This window comes from Necator americanus, chromosome III, assembly GCF_031761385.1.
Source record: "Necator americanus strain Aroian chromosome III, whole genome shotgun sequence".
Lineage (NCBI taxonomy): Eukaryota > Metazoa > Nematoda > Chromadorea > Rhabditida > Ancylostomatidae > Necator > Necator americanus.
In genome coordinates this window covers 40,987,514-41,004,527 of record NC_087373.1, presented here as the reverse complement: position 1 = coordinate 41,004,527, position 17,014 = coordinate 40,987,514, and the positions used below count along the sequence as shown (strand labels likewise).

Sequence of the window (17,014 nt, the reverse complement as noted above, 5' to 3'; positions counted from 1 at the left end):
TTGTGCACAACTGAACTCTGAACTTAGATAGACATGACCTCATCTCAGACTAATACATTAGTTTCTCACTAAATCTTCGCTAAATCGTGAAGAAACTTCTTTAATATTCCTTTACCTCTTTTCGAAGAGTCACACTGTTGTGTGTAAAAAATATGGCGACGTAGTAAATACAAACCACATCACCTTGATCACCTTGACTCCCGTTGACCTTCGAACTGGTCGAGCGGGCGCCAGTAATTCTTTCATTTGTCCCGATCGCGGGCCAGAGTAGCCCAGTGGTTCCTCCTTTCGCGTGGGACACGAAGGGCATCATATTTTTCTTTGAAGGACTTCGTGAAGAAATCTGACCATCGGGCCGGCGGTCTTCCTGTAGTGCGCTTAATATCGCGGGGAACCCAGTCGTTCGGCGCTCTGGTACAACGGTTGTCTTTGAGGCGCATCACGTGTCCGGCCCACCTTGCTTTACTTTCCTTGGAGAACGCGGCGGCGTCTCTAATCCTCGACCGCTGAAGTAGGGGAGAACTTCGAATCCCGTCCCTCACTTCCGTGAAACGGGATACTCCTAGCATCACTCTCTCAATTGCGCGCTCAATGACGCTCACCGCGTTTTCTTCCTGCTTGCGAAATGCCCAGGTTTCCGAAGCATAGGTCAAAGCAGGAAGTACGGTGGTGTTGAAGAGGTGAGCACGGAGCCGGGTGTTCCTGGTCTTCTTCACTACATCCTCGATGCTCTTGTACGCTTAACATGCCGCTCGTCTCCTCCTGCCCAGCTTGAGGGTCAGGTCGTTCATCATGTTCAGTTCCCGATCCAGATAAACGTAGCTGGTGCATTCGGATATGTTCGTTCCGTTGAGCGTGAATGGGGCATTCGAAACCCATCCGTTCCGCATGAACATCGTCTTTTGTAGATTCAGCTGAAGACCGATGCATCCACATGTTTCGTCGAATTCGGTCAGCATTGGTTCCGCTTGGCTGATGGTAGGTGTTATCAGTACGATGTCATCAGCAAAACGCAAATGGTGTAGCTGCCGACCATCAACCTTCACTCCCAAGTCGTCCCATTCCAACTTTCGCATTGCGTTCTCGAGGGTGGCTGTGAATATTTTGGGTGAAATTGTATCACTCTGTCGGACCCCCTCTTCACGTCAATGATGATGTTCTTGTAGAATGGCGAAATTCCGGTCGTGAAGTTACTGTACAACTCTCGAAGTACCTTTATATACTGAGTAGGAACGCCTGGTTGTCCAAGGCTTCCACGACCGCTTCCGTCTCAACCGAGTCGAAGGCCTTCTTTAAGTCGATAAAGGTGAGACAGAGCGGCATCTTGTACTCTCATGATACCTCGATGAGTTTCGAAACAGTGTGAATGTGGTCAATCGTACTGAAACTTTTCGAAACCCTGCTTGCTCGCATGGCTGTCCTTCATCCAAGACTTTTTCAATCCTATTAAGGATTACTCTTGTAAAGAGCTTGTAGATGACGGACAGTAGGCAGATTGGACGATAGTTGCCGATGTCATGTGGATCTCCCTTTTTATACAACAACACGGCCTTGCTGGTCTTCTACTGTTTAGGAACCTTGCATTCCGACAGATAACGTGTAAAGCGCCTCGCCAGGGTGTTGATGAGTACTGGCTGAAGGCTCTTCAGGTGTTCTGGTCTTATTCTGTCGGGACCGGGTGCCGTACGATTTCTTACCGACATGATAGCATGTCGTATTTCGGACAGGAGAACCTCTGGAATGACTTGTCCATATTCCCTCAGATGGTGAGGAGGCAAGTGGACATGGCTGTCGAAGAGATCAGAGTAGAAGTCGTAGATGATTTTCTCCATCCCCCTTCGCAATGCAATGGCTGTTCCCTTTGGGTTCCGGAGAGCAGTCATCCTCGTCTTGCGACTGGCGAAGTCTCGACGGGCATAGCGGATGCTTTTCCCCGCCTCTGCAGCTTCAACCAACACTTCTGCTCTTCTCTCTTTAAGGTCTTCCTTTATTGCCTCTCTGCAAAGCCTTGCGAGCTCGGACGTGAGTTCTTGGTTCCCTGCGGCTCGTGCGGCTCCACGCTGGCGTATCAGCTCAAGAGTTTCAAGAGACAGGCGCCTCTTGGTGGGTTTAAAACTCTCAGCCTTCTTCGCGCAGTCGTGAAGGTGTTCAACAAGCCGGTCATATTCCTCGTCGATGTTGTCCATTGCGGAATCTTCACAAAAGCCGGCTAGCGTAGCGAAGAGATCCCAGTTGATGGTAGTCCTGGGATTTCTCTCTCTGAACTTGGCGGCTTTCTCTGCTCTCCTTGTGAAGGAAAATCTTCCTCGAAGGAGGCGATGGTCCGATCCCGTATAGAACTTTGGTACAACACCGACGTCCGTCAGGCAGAACCTTTTATTGACGATGATGTGGTCTATTTCATTACGGTACCCTCCACCGGGTGACTCCCACGTCCAGCGTAGAGAGGAGAGCTTCTGGAATTGCTAGTTCCCATGGATGGTCTTAGTCGTCATGATGAACTCGGAGAGCCTCTCTCCCTGGTCATTCCATTGTAGGCCGTGGGTCCCGATGTGAAGTTCCTCCGGCGTTCTTCTCGGGCCAACCTTGGCGTTGAAATCGCCAATTATGACCTTGTAGAAGGCATGGTCTTCTCGGTAGAACTTCTCCAGGTCCATGTAGAAAGCTTCGACTTCTTCTTCTTCGTAGCTTGATGTTGGAGCGTAAGCGACGAAGATAGTCAAAGCTAGTGTTGGGCCACATCTTCTCATCCGCAGACGTCCGATTCGGGTCATAAGTTGTTCAAAAGAGTCGATGTTCTTTGCATACTCGTGTTGACGAGGACGCCAACTCCACCAACACCTCTACTGTCGCATGTTCCTAAGAACAGTTCTTCTCCAGTTTCATACACGGCGTTGAGAGGGTGACGTCGTCTCGTCTCGGTCAGTCCGATGACGTCGTACTTGATCTTCTTAGCTTGCATCATCAGATCTTCGATGGCCGCTTCCGATACAAGCGTACGTGCCTTATAAGTACAGATCGCCATCCTAGTCCTTTTCCGTTTTGGTAGCCTACATGACTCCTGCAATCCCATCCTACCTGGTGCTACCGTACCAGGCTTTCCTCCGGAATCAGGAGACTCTTTTCTATTACTGTATTTTGCATAAAATTTGAAACCCATGGGCAGGTTGCAATCCTCTAGTCCCATGAGTTTTTGGGAGAACTTCCGTTCTTTTGGAGTGGATATGTGGAGCTTATTTGTTGGAGGCGACTCCAAACCGCCTCCCTTGCACCTCCCAGTCACTTGATTGCAGGCTTTTGGCCGGACCGACGTGCGGGATACAAGGATGTCATGAGTCAGTCCTGGCTCAGCAGAAACAGGGAGTCCATCCCCTGAATCCACCTGCGTCTCTGGGCAAGCGCAAGGTCGCTTTTGGTCCGCGATTAGCCCCCTATCCGCCACCCAGGGACGCACCACGTAGCCTCGCGACTAACCGGGCTGTGATCCCTCTAGTGAGGGAGATCCGTGGACAAACCACATACTTAAATAAAATGGCGCTGTATTAACGGTAATACTGAGAAATTGATTGCCGTTACTAAGAATGACATCACGGAAAAAAATAGTTTTCTTAGGAACATCTACGTCAAAGGAGGCTCGCGAATATTTTTCAAATTTCGAAAAACACCTAGTGAGTTTTCGATATGACGGTGAGAACGACGATGAAAAAATCCGAATGGCGTTTGAAAAACGCAGATCCGACGACCGGAAGCGATGGATTAGCGAGAGGCTGCGGTCGGTGCAATCGCCAGTAAGGGGAGAGATCTTATCTGTTTTTCTCCTCAAGGTGAACTTTTTTACAGGAAGCAACGCAGAACGGTACATCTGCGAATGAAGCGACATTCTCAGAATTTGTGGACCATGAGTTGTTTCGATATTCACTGCTTGACTTAAAGGTTAGACTAGGTTTTATATTTCATATTTATTTAGTTATTTAATATTTTAATATTTTTACCAGGTTTCAGTGCTATTAGAGTAAAATTACTGCTTTTTGCTCAGTTAGTTTTCTCATTAGGTGGTCACCAAAGTTGCACCTCTTTGTTTTAAAATTTATCTTCAGTTGATCTCAACTAAATCTAGTGTGAATTTTAATTAGTAACGATGCTTTTTGGAGATTAATTGCGAAACTGATGAGCTTTTTGCTTTTCTACTTCAACCCTCCATTTGTACTACGTGGATTTCAGCGATCAATTCCCTCCGTTGTCGATGGTCTAAAACCATCACAACGAAAAGTGATGCACACGTTACTACGTAGAAATTCCAATAAGGAGATTAAAGTGAATCAACTTGCTGCGGCTGTCGCTCTCAACGAGGCTTATCATCATGGAGAGGTTGGTTAGTGAGGCAGAAGACTTGTGTTGGTATCAGGTTGTAGGGAAAGTTAATCTGAGAATAATGGTAGTGTTTGGACTTAACTTCCAATGTGTGTTTTTGTGATGTCGGCACGTGCTACTTTGTTTAGCAAAATATTTTTCATGGTGGATTACGATCTTGCCGGTGCAAGATGCCACATTGAGAGAATCCGCAGGGAATGCTAGAGATGTGGTTGTAGTTTGCGGGATCCGGGGTGTTTTCGCTCATTTCTCCCTAAACGGTGTAATAAACGGCGTGGGAACCACTTTGGTTATCACGAGGTACGTTAGAACAGTCCTCTATGGTTTTATTTGACCAGGCAGTCGAAGAAAACTCATAGGCTTTTGACTGCTCGATCGTGGATGCTGCGCGTTAGCGGGTTGCAATTGAAATCGTCGTAAAAAAAAAAACGGCACCACCCCGCAATCTAAATTCCCATTTCTAGCTTTTCCGGCGGGTTATCTCATTATGAGACGCTCTCTTTAAAAGTCCCAAACACAGAACGTTCGGAAGGACTCAAAGACAGTTCCACTACCCATCCCGGTTTCAAATAACGCAGTGGAATTTAACTAGGTAGAGCTGTCAGACTCATCCTGTTGATATACTTGCTTGTGTTCCATTTGCTCTATCAATTGCCACTGCAGGCACAGTGATGGCTACTAGAAGGATAGAATCTCAAAGAATGTGGATAAGCGAACAACGGGTAGAAGCCGTCGATTAAAGGTAGCGTATCACAAAATTGACGTAGCAGGGAAACCTCATGGAAAATGTATGAGCTCAGGGTGTTGATTACGAATATGAGCGTGACCACGCTCAGTTCCCTTGACCCTTTTAGCGCTTATGATGTATATGTCCGTCATGGAGTGCACCACTTTTTTACATGTGCGCCCCACTTAAGAGTTTACTCCTCCTGAAAAAAACGCCATGTGAACGGCGTTTGCTCCTACGCAAACGAGGTACGGGCCGCCTTATACACGCTCCGGTCCTCTCAGCAGCCCTTCCGTTGCTTTTGCTTGAATCGGCTGCTAAAGAGACCTTATCACTTTCGGACCGCTCGCACATGGATGTGGCGCGTACACAGAGATGGCACCAACCTACTTCATAGGAACGAACGCTGTTTTCTAGGACAAGTAGGGTTGAGCGGGACTACGCTCTTAATTTTAATCTACATTATAATTCGAACTTTATTATTATTAACTTATTCCAATCAGGTTTCCACACTACGTCGTACGCTGCCTTTAATTCTTTAGCATAAATCATGAGTGATTCGAGTAATTAAAATTCGTTTTTGTTTACACCTTAAATGAATGATTTTAAGGAACAAATTCATATGATAGGGTGGATTCCGACTGGTTTGATTATGAAACTGAAGCAGCATTGATTAAACGATTCGAAACGCTGCACCAAACAGGTGTAGGTTTCACTAGCTTCTTATTTTACCTATATTTATTCCCTGCAGTACTTTTCGGACTGAACTGCAACTGAGTAAACCAAGTGAGCAGAAATCGCGCATTTTCGTTTTATTTCCTTATTCCAAATTTAAATACTGGGAAAACCCATAACAGTGATCAGAAGGAGCACATCATATTTTTATCCATTTAAATCACAACGGATTTTTCCGAAGCTCTAGGTTTTAATAAGGCTCTCTTCAATTCGAATATTGAAGTATTTCCATGGAAAACGAAGTTCAAAGTTACATCCATGAGGGTCCCGTAATAATAGATAGAGATAGGTTCTGTAATAGAAGTGATAGATCCTGTATTACTTTCCCAACAACCTGATAAGTATCTGCCAAGTTCTGGACCGAATTTATTATTTTCAGGCAACTTTAGTAACAACTATAGTGAGAATGGCACAGGATTTCGTAGGGATGAACAATGTGTGTCTTCTGGAACCATTGGGGCAATTTGGTACCAGACATGAAGGAGGCGATGATGCAGCCAGTTCACGATATATCTATACTTGCCTAAAGTACCGTTGCGATTCATGACTTGCATTTTCGTTTCAATTTCTACCATTTTATTAGTGTCTAGTTTCTACTTCTCCGTGTGCTTTTTATCCAACTTTTATTTATTTATTTATTTGATTGCTATTTTCATTGGATCACAACATCATCAAATGGGAAAGGATAACAAAATTTGAAAAGTGTTGCTCGGAATACGACTTCAGATTTCAGCTGTAGCGTTGTGGTTCTATCGAAAAACAACTTTTCTTTTCCCCACTTTTCAGTAGACACATGTTACAGACCAATAACACGTTTGATTTTCCCAGCAGCTGATGACGGATTGCTCAATTATTTACAAGAAGAAAATCAGCAAGTCGAACCTGACTGGTAAAATATGCTCTACCACTATTATTGGTCAGTTGTAGATCAAATTGTGCAGGTACTGCCCAGTTATCCCCGTAGTTCTTGTGAATGGTGCAGATGGAGTGGCTACAGGCTGGTCTACCCATGTGCTAAGCCACAGCATCCTCGAAGTAATTGATAATGTTCGCCGTCTAATCGATGGAGATGAAATTGAGAAAATGGTACATTTATTGCTTTCATCTAAGGTGCAATGGTGCCCCTAGACAAAAGTTCAGGGACTATTAAGTCAATAATTGATGGCGTGATAATGTTAATTGCAGATCCCATCGTTCTCCGGTTTCTCTGGGAAAATCGAGGAGATAGGCGAGAATAGCTACGAAATTAGAGGAAAATTCAAGATTATTCCATCACATCGCAAAAATGCATCAAACCTGAGGTAGAAATCTATAAGAATTGCTCTTGTCATTGCTTTGGTAGCTTATTTCATTTCATTTTTCTTTTGGATGACCTTAACTATATAGATGCGAATCTGCTACTTTATAAACTAATATCAAAGTCTTAGTTCCATTATTCCTTGTAATGCTTATTAAATCCTCCTAATGTGGTGTTTATTTCAGCATTGAAATAACTGAACTGCCTGTTGGCGAATGGACGAACAGGTATAAACAAAACACTCTGAATGATCTGCAATCAAGAGGACTAATAAGGTATTTGCGACGATTTTTGATCTTGTACCAGTGCTGTTTTTGGTCTAAGTCCAAAAATGACTAGAGAAAATGAGAGAGATGTGGCCGCTGCAAGCATCCCAGTTCTTAGTTGTCAGCAAAAAAATCACGCAAGCTAGGCACAAGTCGTTAATAAGCAGTCAAAATGGTTAGATTCACTACAATTGAGAAAGGATCGGACTCACTGGAATTGAAATTTTCCGCTGAAAAGTTCCGGAAGAAGAGTCGTGAACAAGCAGCACAGGTTCTTTTTTTTTCAGTGGATTCAAGGAGTATCACACTGAAAGGGGTGTTCGATTCGTGGTGGAGTTAGGTAGAGATTTCACCGCGCGCTGTCGAAAAACTGCTGGTCGGCATTCGGAACTTATGAAAAAGTTCAAACTATCCACGACGATAACGACAAAATCGATGGTAGTGATCTATGCTTCATGTAGACCCCGCCTTAAATATATAATCGAGCACTTTTCAGGTCCTATTCGACCCATACGGTCATCTCAAGAAGTACACTTCAGTAGCAGATGTGATGCATGAACATTTTCAAGTTCGAAAACAAAAATATAAGGAAAGGAAACAGTACGAAACAAAAATGTTAGACGCTCAGAAGAGACGAGTTGAGAATCAGGTGAAAACTTAATCACTTATTATTAGGTTCTTTGATTTCACAACATTGAAAAGTCAGTGGTTAGGTTAATGACTGCTAGCAATGTTCGCAACATGAGCTAGACCCGTAGAGGTTACTGCAACCACACTTTGTCCTGTTGATGATCGTGTGTCTGCAAAGCCGTACAAATAACGCTCGCATGTTCCCGCCAATCAACATCCAAATTCGTTATCGATTGCGGAAGAATAATGGCGAGACGAACAGAGGAAGCCAAAGCAGAGATCGTATATTATCGCGGAATAATATCAGTAACTTTGAGAACGAACCAGAGCCCGTATCCTGTGTTCATCCTCGGCTGGATAAATACGAATGAACTGAAACCAGCTACGACTCCCTTTTACAACGTGATATCCATCACCACTTTGTCAATCTGCTGACCCACACACGATGCAATAGTATTTCGTTGCGAGACGACTGTTTTCTGGTCAAACGCCTTTAATGGTGAAACGATTGGGTATCTACTTCCGCTGCGTGACACACTTATTCGTGGACAAGTCCCTCATCATGCATTCTATTCAACTCAGATTTATTTATCTGTCAGAGCGCATTTCTTCAGCTTGTTAAACGACATTGAATATGGGCGCAGATTTCTTCCAGCGGATTCCGGTGGTAGTTTTCAAAGCCGCTATAAAGTTGCCGTGTACGTCATTGCACCAATATTTGTCAGAGATTTCAAACATTTTGGAATTTTGTGCTTCAGATAAGAGCAAGTCCTTCTTCACCTTTTTCATCCGATTTTTTTTTCGCAAATAGTTTGTATTTCCTGTAGTTAGCATGATGCAGTTAAAATCAGGTGTTGTGTGCACGGGAATTATTCAGACTATTTTGTCGCATACATGTATTTGATGATCAACCCATCGTGCTACCTTATTTATTGTTTTCTAAATGTTTAGCTAAGATTCGTAGAGGCAATTGTCAGTGGTGATGTTCGTCCAAGTGGAAAAAGCATGGCGGAATTGGAAAATGAATTACTGAGCTTGGGTTTTGAAGTAGATCCGATGAGAATATGGAAGGATAAGGTGGACTTGTTTTCTTTCTTGTGTCTTTTGTTTTTATTTTATTTTTCTATTATTGTTTTGCAGTTCAAGAGTCCTCTCAACTTTTTGAGACATGATCGGTGGTCATTTCAGGAAGGTGATCTTTCATATCTAACAAACCTACCTTTAAGTCGACTTACGGCAGAGGAGATAGACAAGCTCAAAAATCAAGTAGAGACAACACGAAGCAAGTTTGAGAAGACTGTCCAAACATCGTGGCAAGATTTATGGATAGCTGACTTGAGAGCTCTTCAACGGGTTTGAGTTCCTTGGCTTTGCCATGGTTTAGAAAATTTCTCTAACATTTTATTTAGGAGGTGGACAATTCTTCTCGAAACGCATTATATTGAAGTTGCTGCATATCTTTCTTTCGTCACTAGTGTAATTTCCTCATTTTTCTAAATTTCATCAACAGTCCTTTTTTTTATTCTGAGTACTTTGTTTAAAAGATTTCTGATCACTCATGATTTTCACTGATCTCAATCGCGACTTGAAAACTCAATCCTGTTACCTCGCTGAGGTGTATATGTGACTAGTTCGCCGGGTAATCCTTCTTTCTTAAAAAGTTTTTGAGAGTCATTTTTTACTCCATAGAGGATAACAGAAATTAGAACATGTAGTTGAATTAAATTAATTACTGTGACTTCTTTTTTGATGCTCTTTTTTTTTGTTGATTTTACTTGTAACTGAGCCTCAATTCTCGTTAATAAAATCTTAAATCTATATTCTTTTTTTTTTATTTTGATCAAATAGATGTTCAAGTCAACCAGGGGTAACCCTATAGTTCAATTGTGTCATGTCTGTTTTATTGTTTATTTGTCATTTTTGAACAGCTGCTTATTCCTAAAAGATGGATGAAGGAGATCGTACATGTTATGTTAGCAATTTCTCACAAGCAGTCACAAGTGATTTACTGGAGGAGCTGTTTACTCAGGTGTGTATTTTTCTATTACAGTTGCATAGGCTCCAAACTATTCCGAGAATACATTATTTATTTGCTCGTGTCTGTTAACTTAGCATGTCAGTCAGTGCTTGTTGTTGTTTCTTTCGTTTTATATTTACGGGCTCATCAGAGAGTACACCTCAAAGTTGTTGTTATGAAAGTCGACTCTTTAAGGTTGGTCCTCTTGAAAGAGTAGCGGTTACTGAAAAGAACGGTCACCGTTTTGCCATGGTGGTGTTCGAAGACGAAGAGAGCGTCCCATTTGCCGTTGAAACCCTCGATGGTATTCACATGTTCGACATCCCCTTAATGGTGAAGCCCAGAAATGGCTCGAAACATGTGAGTGAAGCGATTCAAAAGTTTTGCTTGACTTTTTTTTTTGTCAGTTTCACTTAACAGCATTCACTAAACTCATCCATCGAATTTTCTTTTATCATTTTTGTCCCGTTCATGCTGCATTTTAGTGTTGGAACTTCGCCGGATTTCTTTTTTGTGTAGTCTGTTTGCGTATTTGACTTTCCAAGTCTTTAGTTGTATAATAGCGTTCGCCAATTATAAAATTTATGTTGTATTTCTGAATGATAGGGTCGCATTAGCACAAAATCACTGGCATTAAATAAGCAAAGAAAATTAACAAAACCAAGTAAATAAAGCGGTGTGAAGTTGCAGAAGCTGCAGAGGGTTTCATCTTGTAAAGCAAACTGCGATCACTTTCTAATTTTATCTAGATCTCGTTTTAACTCCTTTCGCTCCCATTGATCCGAGATGTGTAGTTCTATTCTTATTTTTCTTTTTTTTTTCTTCCTTGTCCTTTTCTTTACGCAAGAGACGAGAAGTTAGTTAATTATTTACTCACCTTAATGCATCACTGATTCTCTTGTTTAGTACTTGATTTTCAGACATCTATCTACTAGTCATCATTCTTTCCTTCTCCGAAATGTGTTTATAAAAAGTTGGCTTCTATTTGTTTACAAAAAGCGATAGAATGTAACCATTCCTGTGCAGTTCTAGAAAGAGGTTAGGAACATTCACTTCTCGCTTTAGTACTCAGGCTAATGTAGAAATCATTGTATTGGAGGAACTTTTTTTTCGAGAATTTCTTTGACTTTAGTTTCGTGAGAAATCTCAACATCTTTGCTTAGCAGGGAATCCATCACCAAATACTGCCACGTATGGTTAACTGATGCCTGAAATTGAAATCTGTTTAAATGTTCTTCTAAATGATGCCTGTTTCTTCTTTCCCGTAACGTAGAAAAGTAGACAGGAGAAATTCCTTTGCTGTTCTTGAGCCTTTCGTTTCGAGTATCACAACAGAAAGCAATATTCTCTTGTCTAAAATTTCTTGAATAGTCTAAATGTTTCAAGTTGAAAGCAAGGTGTTAAACATTCGAACTTTGCATAACGCGTGCGATCATACAGATGAGTAACGTTGTTAGTATATTAGATTGGACACAACAATCGTAAAAATGTTTGTCATGATCATATTGATCACGATATCATTATCTCTGTTTATGATCTTGGCTGTAGGATAAAACAATGATGCTGTCATACTTTTTCGCACATTAAACCGTTGCTTTAATTTTGTATCTGGTTTGTCGTTGTTTTGGTTCATTAACACAGTTCTTCCTTACCTTGGCTAAACAAGTTCCATAGGTCTTTCTTGATACCTTCGTACTCGAAGAATTGCCCAAGACAATTCGATCGAAATTTGTCGCTTATATGAAATTAGTTATAAAGAACAAAGAAGTGTATGGTCGAATAACTAATCTTTAGCTTATCTAAAATTCTAACCGTGTTGAAGGTAAATGATTTTGTTAAAATAATAAAGTTTATGTTTTCAAATAGCGTGCCTGCGAGGTTTTTAGATGGAACTTTTATTTGCCTAACGCTTCGACCTTTTCACCGTCTTCAGGGGCACTGGATGAGTGTTCCACTGGATGAGATGCAGCTGATAGCGCCCACTGGTCACTGCTCAGTGACAAGCCAATCACATTACCGAAAACCTGCACTGTAAATAGCAACGTTACACGCGAAAACAAACTTTCTCTTTGTCTTTCCTCTATTTCTGGCAGTGTCAGTGCCGCTGTCCAGCGCATTATTGTTCAAGCACAATTACAAAATGACGTGATCCTGATAAATATCCCAAATGCGAACATCAAAAACCTGCTTGTTAGGAACAGATTATAAGACAGATACTGCATTTTTGAAAGATATGCTACTTACTCTTATACAAAAAACAGGCGACTGCGCACAAATAAGGAAATATACGAGTGCTTGATGTGCAATGCAACGTAAATTGGGGGAACCGGTAGTAATCTTGAAGTGAGGATTATTTAACATATGGCATGAAAACGCCGTAATAGTTTGATAACATCACTTGGAAGGTATAGACTAGATGCCAACAACGGAAACGATTACGATGTGAATCTGCTATACTGGCTCATGAAACAGAGATATCGACAAGGAACATGTTGGAGGCATTCTTGAAAGAAACCCTCAATGAATGATAGAACCGAATGCTCGCCGATGCCGAATGAGTTCTTGCCACTTGTATCGCTCTGTGATCTATGACAGCCTGATATTGTGTGTAGATCAAATAATCGATATCGTCCCTAGTGATCCATTCACAGCAATACTCATTCGCTGGTACACTAAGTAGTGACAAGTACGTGCTAACAACTCTCCCACATCCGGTGGAGCACTACGTTACACTATTTTCAGTGAATATGGGTTCCGTTTCCACTACCTACCACCTTCAATGATTATCGAAACACTGACCCAGGGTATTGTGCAACTGAACGGAGTAAGACTAGGGTTGTTCAATCAACCTCTATTTAGGTCTTCGAGAACGGTGAAAAATCGGAATGTCGGCCAAATAAAGGTTCCATCTAATAAAACTTCGCAGGCACACTATCAGAAAACGTAAATAGAAGCTTGCCGAGGTTTTGAGAGACGAGAAAGCTCAAACTACAATTGTTTTTGGTGATTACATAGGATGTACGAAGATCACTAGTCATTGCATTTGCATCGATTTGTTGTCCAATTACTTATTTTGTTTATCAATCAGTAAACCGATTCGTCCATGTCCACGCCGAAAAATCCAAAAGATTACGTAGGATATGGACCAATGCTGTTTCTGATAAACAGTTCGTATAAGGTCTTTCCTCTTACTTAGTTTTTATAGTCAGATAGTTTTTTTTTCTTTTGTTCTCCTAAACCGTCAATTCTTCCCAACTCACTCCATGGGGTGCTTATTTATTTTCAATTATAAGGAGTGAACTTTCGTGCATTTTCATGTCATATAAGGTTTACTAGTATTGCTTTCATAATCACGTATGGATGCATCATCTTTCCCATAAAAGCAACTGCAATGTATTCATTACTTCAGAGCACCTTATCTCGAAGGTCATTAGACTCTAAACGGCGGGAGCCTTATCCGGTTTCTCACTCATCCTCGTATCCGGGTAACCGTAGAAATGATTATGCAAGGTACACACTTGAATTTTTTGTCCAGGTTTTCGAAAAAGTGAATCACTGACGTTATGACTTATTTCACTATTTGAAGTTTTTTTTCAGACAAAACAGTTACGATGAACGTTGGAGCGGTCATTACCATTCCTCTCGTGAGTTTTTTCTTTTCATCAAATTGGTCTATAGAAGCTCTTCTGATATGTTAAATTAGAGCTAATTTTTTCTACAGCACAATCGCCCAGTGTTGCAGTGTTGACCCCACCGCCGCCTCCGCCTCCTCCAAATTCATATCCTAGGTTAGTTGAGATTATCATTCATAGATTCGAAGGTGTGTTATATAATGGTCCCGGGTGGCTAGTAGATGACTAGTAGATGAGGGTAGATGAGTTCTAACAAGTATTGGGTCGTAGGTCTTACATGAAGAAATTATGCTAACTAATCGCTGTGAATGCTTATTGAGTGATACAACTGGATGTAAGTGATTGTGAAGTTTGAATGGATACAACCCATATATCATATATTAGTCTAATGTAACGATTCAGATGGACGATGTATTAGTATCCTGGTTTAGAGAGGAAAACAGTAGAATGTAGAATGTAGAAACTTCCATCACGAAGCTATAATATGCAGTTGAGCGCACACTATAATAACGAGAAACTAGAAGTGAAAAAAAGGTAAAATGATTTTTATGGCTGAGATTATCATTTTCACCTCTCTGAACCTTCAACCTGTTTGCGAAATTAAGTACAGAGAGAAAAAAACTCCACTGAGTTTATACTAAACTAACTAAATTAATTTATACTAAACTGAATTCAGCGTCGAATTTCAATTTGTACGTGTTATAGCTTCAAAATGCGCACCAGCGCACCTGGACGTTTCGACACGCCTAGATCGAGTTTTTCAGGAAGGTTGTTTCTTAATAACTTTAAGGATTAAACCGTCGTGCCATCTGTAAATTCCACCACTTCTAGGCCAGGTGGTGAGCAAAGAAGAACATTTCCATCAAAGCCATCAGACAACAGAATGTTCGAAAGTGGCGATTTGTAAGTTTTTTTTCCCCGCAGTTACACTTAATTTTATATGAAGCACCTGTAGGTCTTATAATAGTCATACAGATTCCATTCAGTTTTTTTTTGTGAAGTTCAAGATAGTTCGTTCGCCTTTTGGTACGATTTTCCCAGCTGGTTAACTAACATCAAAACTGTGTTTGGTATATGACAATTTGATAAACCACCTCTTTCATAAGTTTTCAATGTCATCGTAAACAACAGCGTAATAGCTCAGTTAGAGCAAATCAGTCCATTCAGTGAAATTTATACAATTGAGAGAAGCCTTTCTTCACTGTTCAGCAGATACACTAGAAAAAAACCTTCCTTTATTAACCGGAGCTCATGGGAGCACTTTTAGGTAGCTCTTTTAAAGGGCCTCTATTTTTCTTTCGCATTCTGCAACCATTACAGTTCTGTTAATACTGATTACTTAGCAGCATTTTTTAAACTACACATCTAATTTGAAGTGATTGAGCTCTGATTTATCTGAGATCATGGTTGGATCCTCAGGCAGAGCAAGTATGCTTCATCCAAGTGGTGTTTCACATCAAGAAGAGACAAAAGGGTTTTCATCACGAGCAAATCATACTCCTAATTTCCTGTAACATTTAGCTGTCTTTTGTGCAGGAGGTCTGAAAAATTACCACAATTAGAAACTAAGAAATGGAGATGGGTGTCTCCGTACGCATCATTAGGTTTTCGGTTCTGGTATCTATTTACTCGGCTGTGTTGTTGCCGAGTTCAACAAGGTGTTTATATTGCTGAATTCTATAGTCGGTCTTAAACATTTCACTGGATCCCCACACATATATTACACATGTGTTCTATTATATTCGTTGTTTACGCTTTACCTCTTATGCATTCTCTATCCGAATTCGTCCAATTGTCCCATTTTAATTCACTCGGGTTTGAATCGATTGGATTTCGAGACGCGGACCTTCCTATTCTATTTGATGGATACAGAGTAGAAGAGTCTTTGTTGGTATTTCGCTTTACTTTTGCATATTTTCTCTCTTGTAGTCTCTAGTAAAAATACAGATATTTACAATATCTGTATTTTTTTTCTTTCTTGGTTTTAAGAAACTTTAGCTTCCCTAATGAACAGGCAGATTTGATTTGAATTGTATTGAATTGTAGCTGTCTTCATATCTGAACTTGCTAGGATTTTTTTTTTTGCTGCTGAAATTCTCATTGAAGCACGTGCTAAACAATGTCCTAATGCTTGAATCCAGGAGTAGTGGCGACAGATGGCGAGAACGTGGGAGAGATGGTCGTTACACGTACCGCAATACGAGCGTTTCAAGTGGATCAAGCAGTAGGTCGAGTCGTGAATACAGAAGATACTGATTTGTCGTTCGTAAATTCATTAAATTGTTCGATATTCTGCCTCTGTAACCGTTTTATTGCATTCGTGGATATTGTTAACTTTACGACATATCACAACTTTTGTTTTGTGATTTCTGAGCGGGTGTTAGAGGTATTGTAGCTTGTTTTGACGGTCGAGATAGTGTTAGAGGTACAAGGCAATCTTCATTATGTACTACCGCATGCAATGGAGTAACCTGTAAATCTGCAACAACAAATTTGGAGCTTCTTTCCAAACTCACCTAAGCCTAGAATGAGTACGCTGTGATCGAATCTATTGCATCCACCCTGTTTTCGATATTTCGAGTCAGTCTTCATGTTGATGTTCGAATTTGCCGTCTGTCCCAAAACTCGCTGCATGCTGACCGAGGAGACCGAAACTACCAATGAAATGCCATAAGATGAACGGTTGGGTGCTCAGTTTTAAAATCCGCTCATAAGCTGCACTGGATTTGGTTCATGCGAATGCAGCTCCACTATATCCCTCTGTCGTCTTGGATTGGTTTTATGGGATTTTGTGCTGATTTCTCAGAAATTGGTTTCTTGGGATTTTGTGTTGATTTTTTGGAAGTCGATAGAAAAAAAAACCATAAAAACTGGCTTTTGGTAATTTTTTTGTTGCGATTCTTCTCATATCCCCCATTATGCAATGATGTTACTCGAGCACTCACTGATAAATAATCGAAATTTGTTGTAGCTGAGAACCGTAGGAGTCATCTATTCGGAGTTCGTAACTCAAGGAGAATGTTCTCTCTGGCTTTTCACAGACACATGAATGCAGTCTCCACAGTAATGATTGTGATAGTAGCTTTCCAAAGGCGCTTCGACGAATACTTCCGACGTACTAGTCAGTCGAATTAAAGAAAAAGACGTAAAAGTTTACGTCTGTCTGCTTTTGCACGCCTGCCATCGCATTCTTTAGTAAATATAGCCGGTTTGGCAATCCACTGCTTCGTAATTGTCGCAATTATTACGTGTAATAATTTTTCAATTGTAGCAAAGAAGTGTAGGGTTTCCTATGCTGTTTGGTCAGTAGAGAAAGAGTTCCTTTTTGTAATTTTTCTG

General features: G+C 41.1%; 5 protein-coding genes across 8 annotated transcripts; 2 read left to right on the top strand and 3 right to left on the bottom strand.

Moving 5' to 3' along the window:
* Nucleotides 1-242: 242 nt before the first annotated feature.
* Nucleotides 243-569, bottom strand: RB195_012495 (uncharacterized protein; the record flags this gene model as incomplete). Its single annotated transcript, XM_064194379.1, has 1 exon — nucleotides 243-569. The coding sequence occupies one exon, from the start codon at nucleotides 567-569 to the stop codon at nucleotides 243-245; it is 327 nt and encodes a 108-aa protein (XP_064051962.1).
* A 171-nt stretch (nucleotides 570-740) lies between these two features.
* Nucleotides 741-1,076, bottom strand: RB195_012494 (uncharacterized protein; the record flags this gene model as incomplete). Its single annotated transcript, XM_064194378.1, has 1 exon — nucleotides 741-1,076. One exon carries the CDS (start codon nucleotides 1,074-1,076, stop codon nucleotides 741-743), a length of 336 nt encoding a protein of 111 aa, XP_064051961.1.
* A 486-nt stretch (nucleotides 1,077-1,562) lies between these two features.
* Nucleotides 1,563-3,520, bottom strand: RB195_012493 (uncharacterized protein; the record flags this gene model as incomplete). Of its 3 annotated transcripts, XM_064194375.1 has the most annotated exons (4): nucleotides 1,563-2,456; nucleotides 2,586-2,725; nucleotides 2,809-3,372; nucleotides 3,475-3,520. In XM_064194375.1, the coding sequence occupies 4 exons, from the start codon at nucleotides 3,518-3,520 to the stop codon at nucleotides 1,563-1,565; spliced, it is 1,644 nt and encodes a 547-aa protein (XP_064051958.1). The 3 variants fall into 3 exon arrangements, with proteins under 3 accessions (XP_064051958.1, XP_064051960.1, XP_064051959.1); XM_064194377.1 differs by lacking the exons at nucleotides 2,809-3,372; nucleotides 3,475-3,520 and having other exon boundaries at nucleotides 2,586-2,750; XM_064194376.1 differs by lacking the exons at nucleotides 1,563-2,456; nucleotides 2,586-2,725 and having other exon boundaries at nucleotides 2,771-3,372.
* Nucleotides 3,521-3,713: 193 nt separating this feature from the next.
* RB195_012492 (uncharacterized protein) lies at nucleotides 3,714-9,471 on the top strand (the record flags this gene model as incomplete). Its single annotated transcript, XM_064194374.1, has 13 exons — nucleotides 3,714-3,788; nucleotides 3,841-3,933; nucleotides 4,222-4,368; nucleotides 6,213-6,361; nucleotides 6,636-6,722; nucleotides 6,775-6,919; nucleotides 7,019-7,134; nucleotides 7,316-7,405; nucleotides 7,684-7,834; nucleotides 7,893-8,045; nucleotides 8,978-9,103; nucleotides 9,215-9,379; nucleotides 9,436-9,471. The coding sequence occupies 13 exons, from the start codon at nucleotides 3,714-3,716 to the stop codon at nucleotides 9,469-9,471; spliced, it is 1,533 nt and encodes a 510-aa protein (XP_064051957.1).
* A 500-nt stretch (nucleotides 9,472-9,971) lies between these two features.
* On the top strand, nucleotides 9,972-15,931 carry RB195_012491 (uncharacterized protein; the record flags this gene model as incomplete). 2 transcript variants are annotated; one of them, XM_064194373.1, is made up of 8 exons in its annotated part: nucleotides 9,972-10,055; nucleotides 10,239-10,403; nucleotides 13,453-13,553; nucleotides 13,641-13,687; nucleotides 13,786-13,831; nucleotides 14,381-14,443; nucleotides 14,507-14,578; nucleotides 15,817-15,931. In XM_064194373.1, 8 exons carry the CDS (start codon nucleotides 9,972-9,974, stop codon nucleotides 15,929-15,931), a joined length of 693 nt encoding a protein of 230 aa, XP_064051955.1. The 2 variants fall into 2 exon arrangements, with proteins under 2 accessions (XP_064051955.1, XP_064051956.1); XM_064194372.1 differs by having other exon boundaries at nucleotides 13,765-13,831.
* Between the last annotated feature and the right edge of the window lie 1,083 nt (nucleotides 15,932-17,014).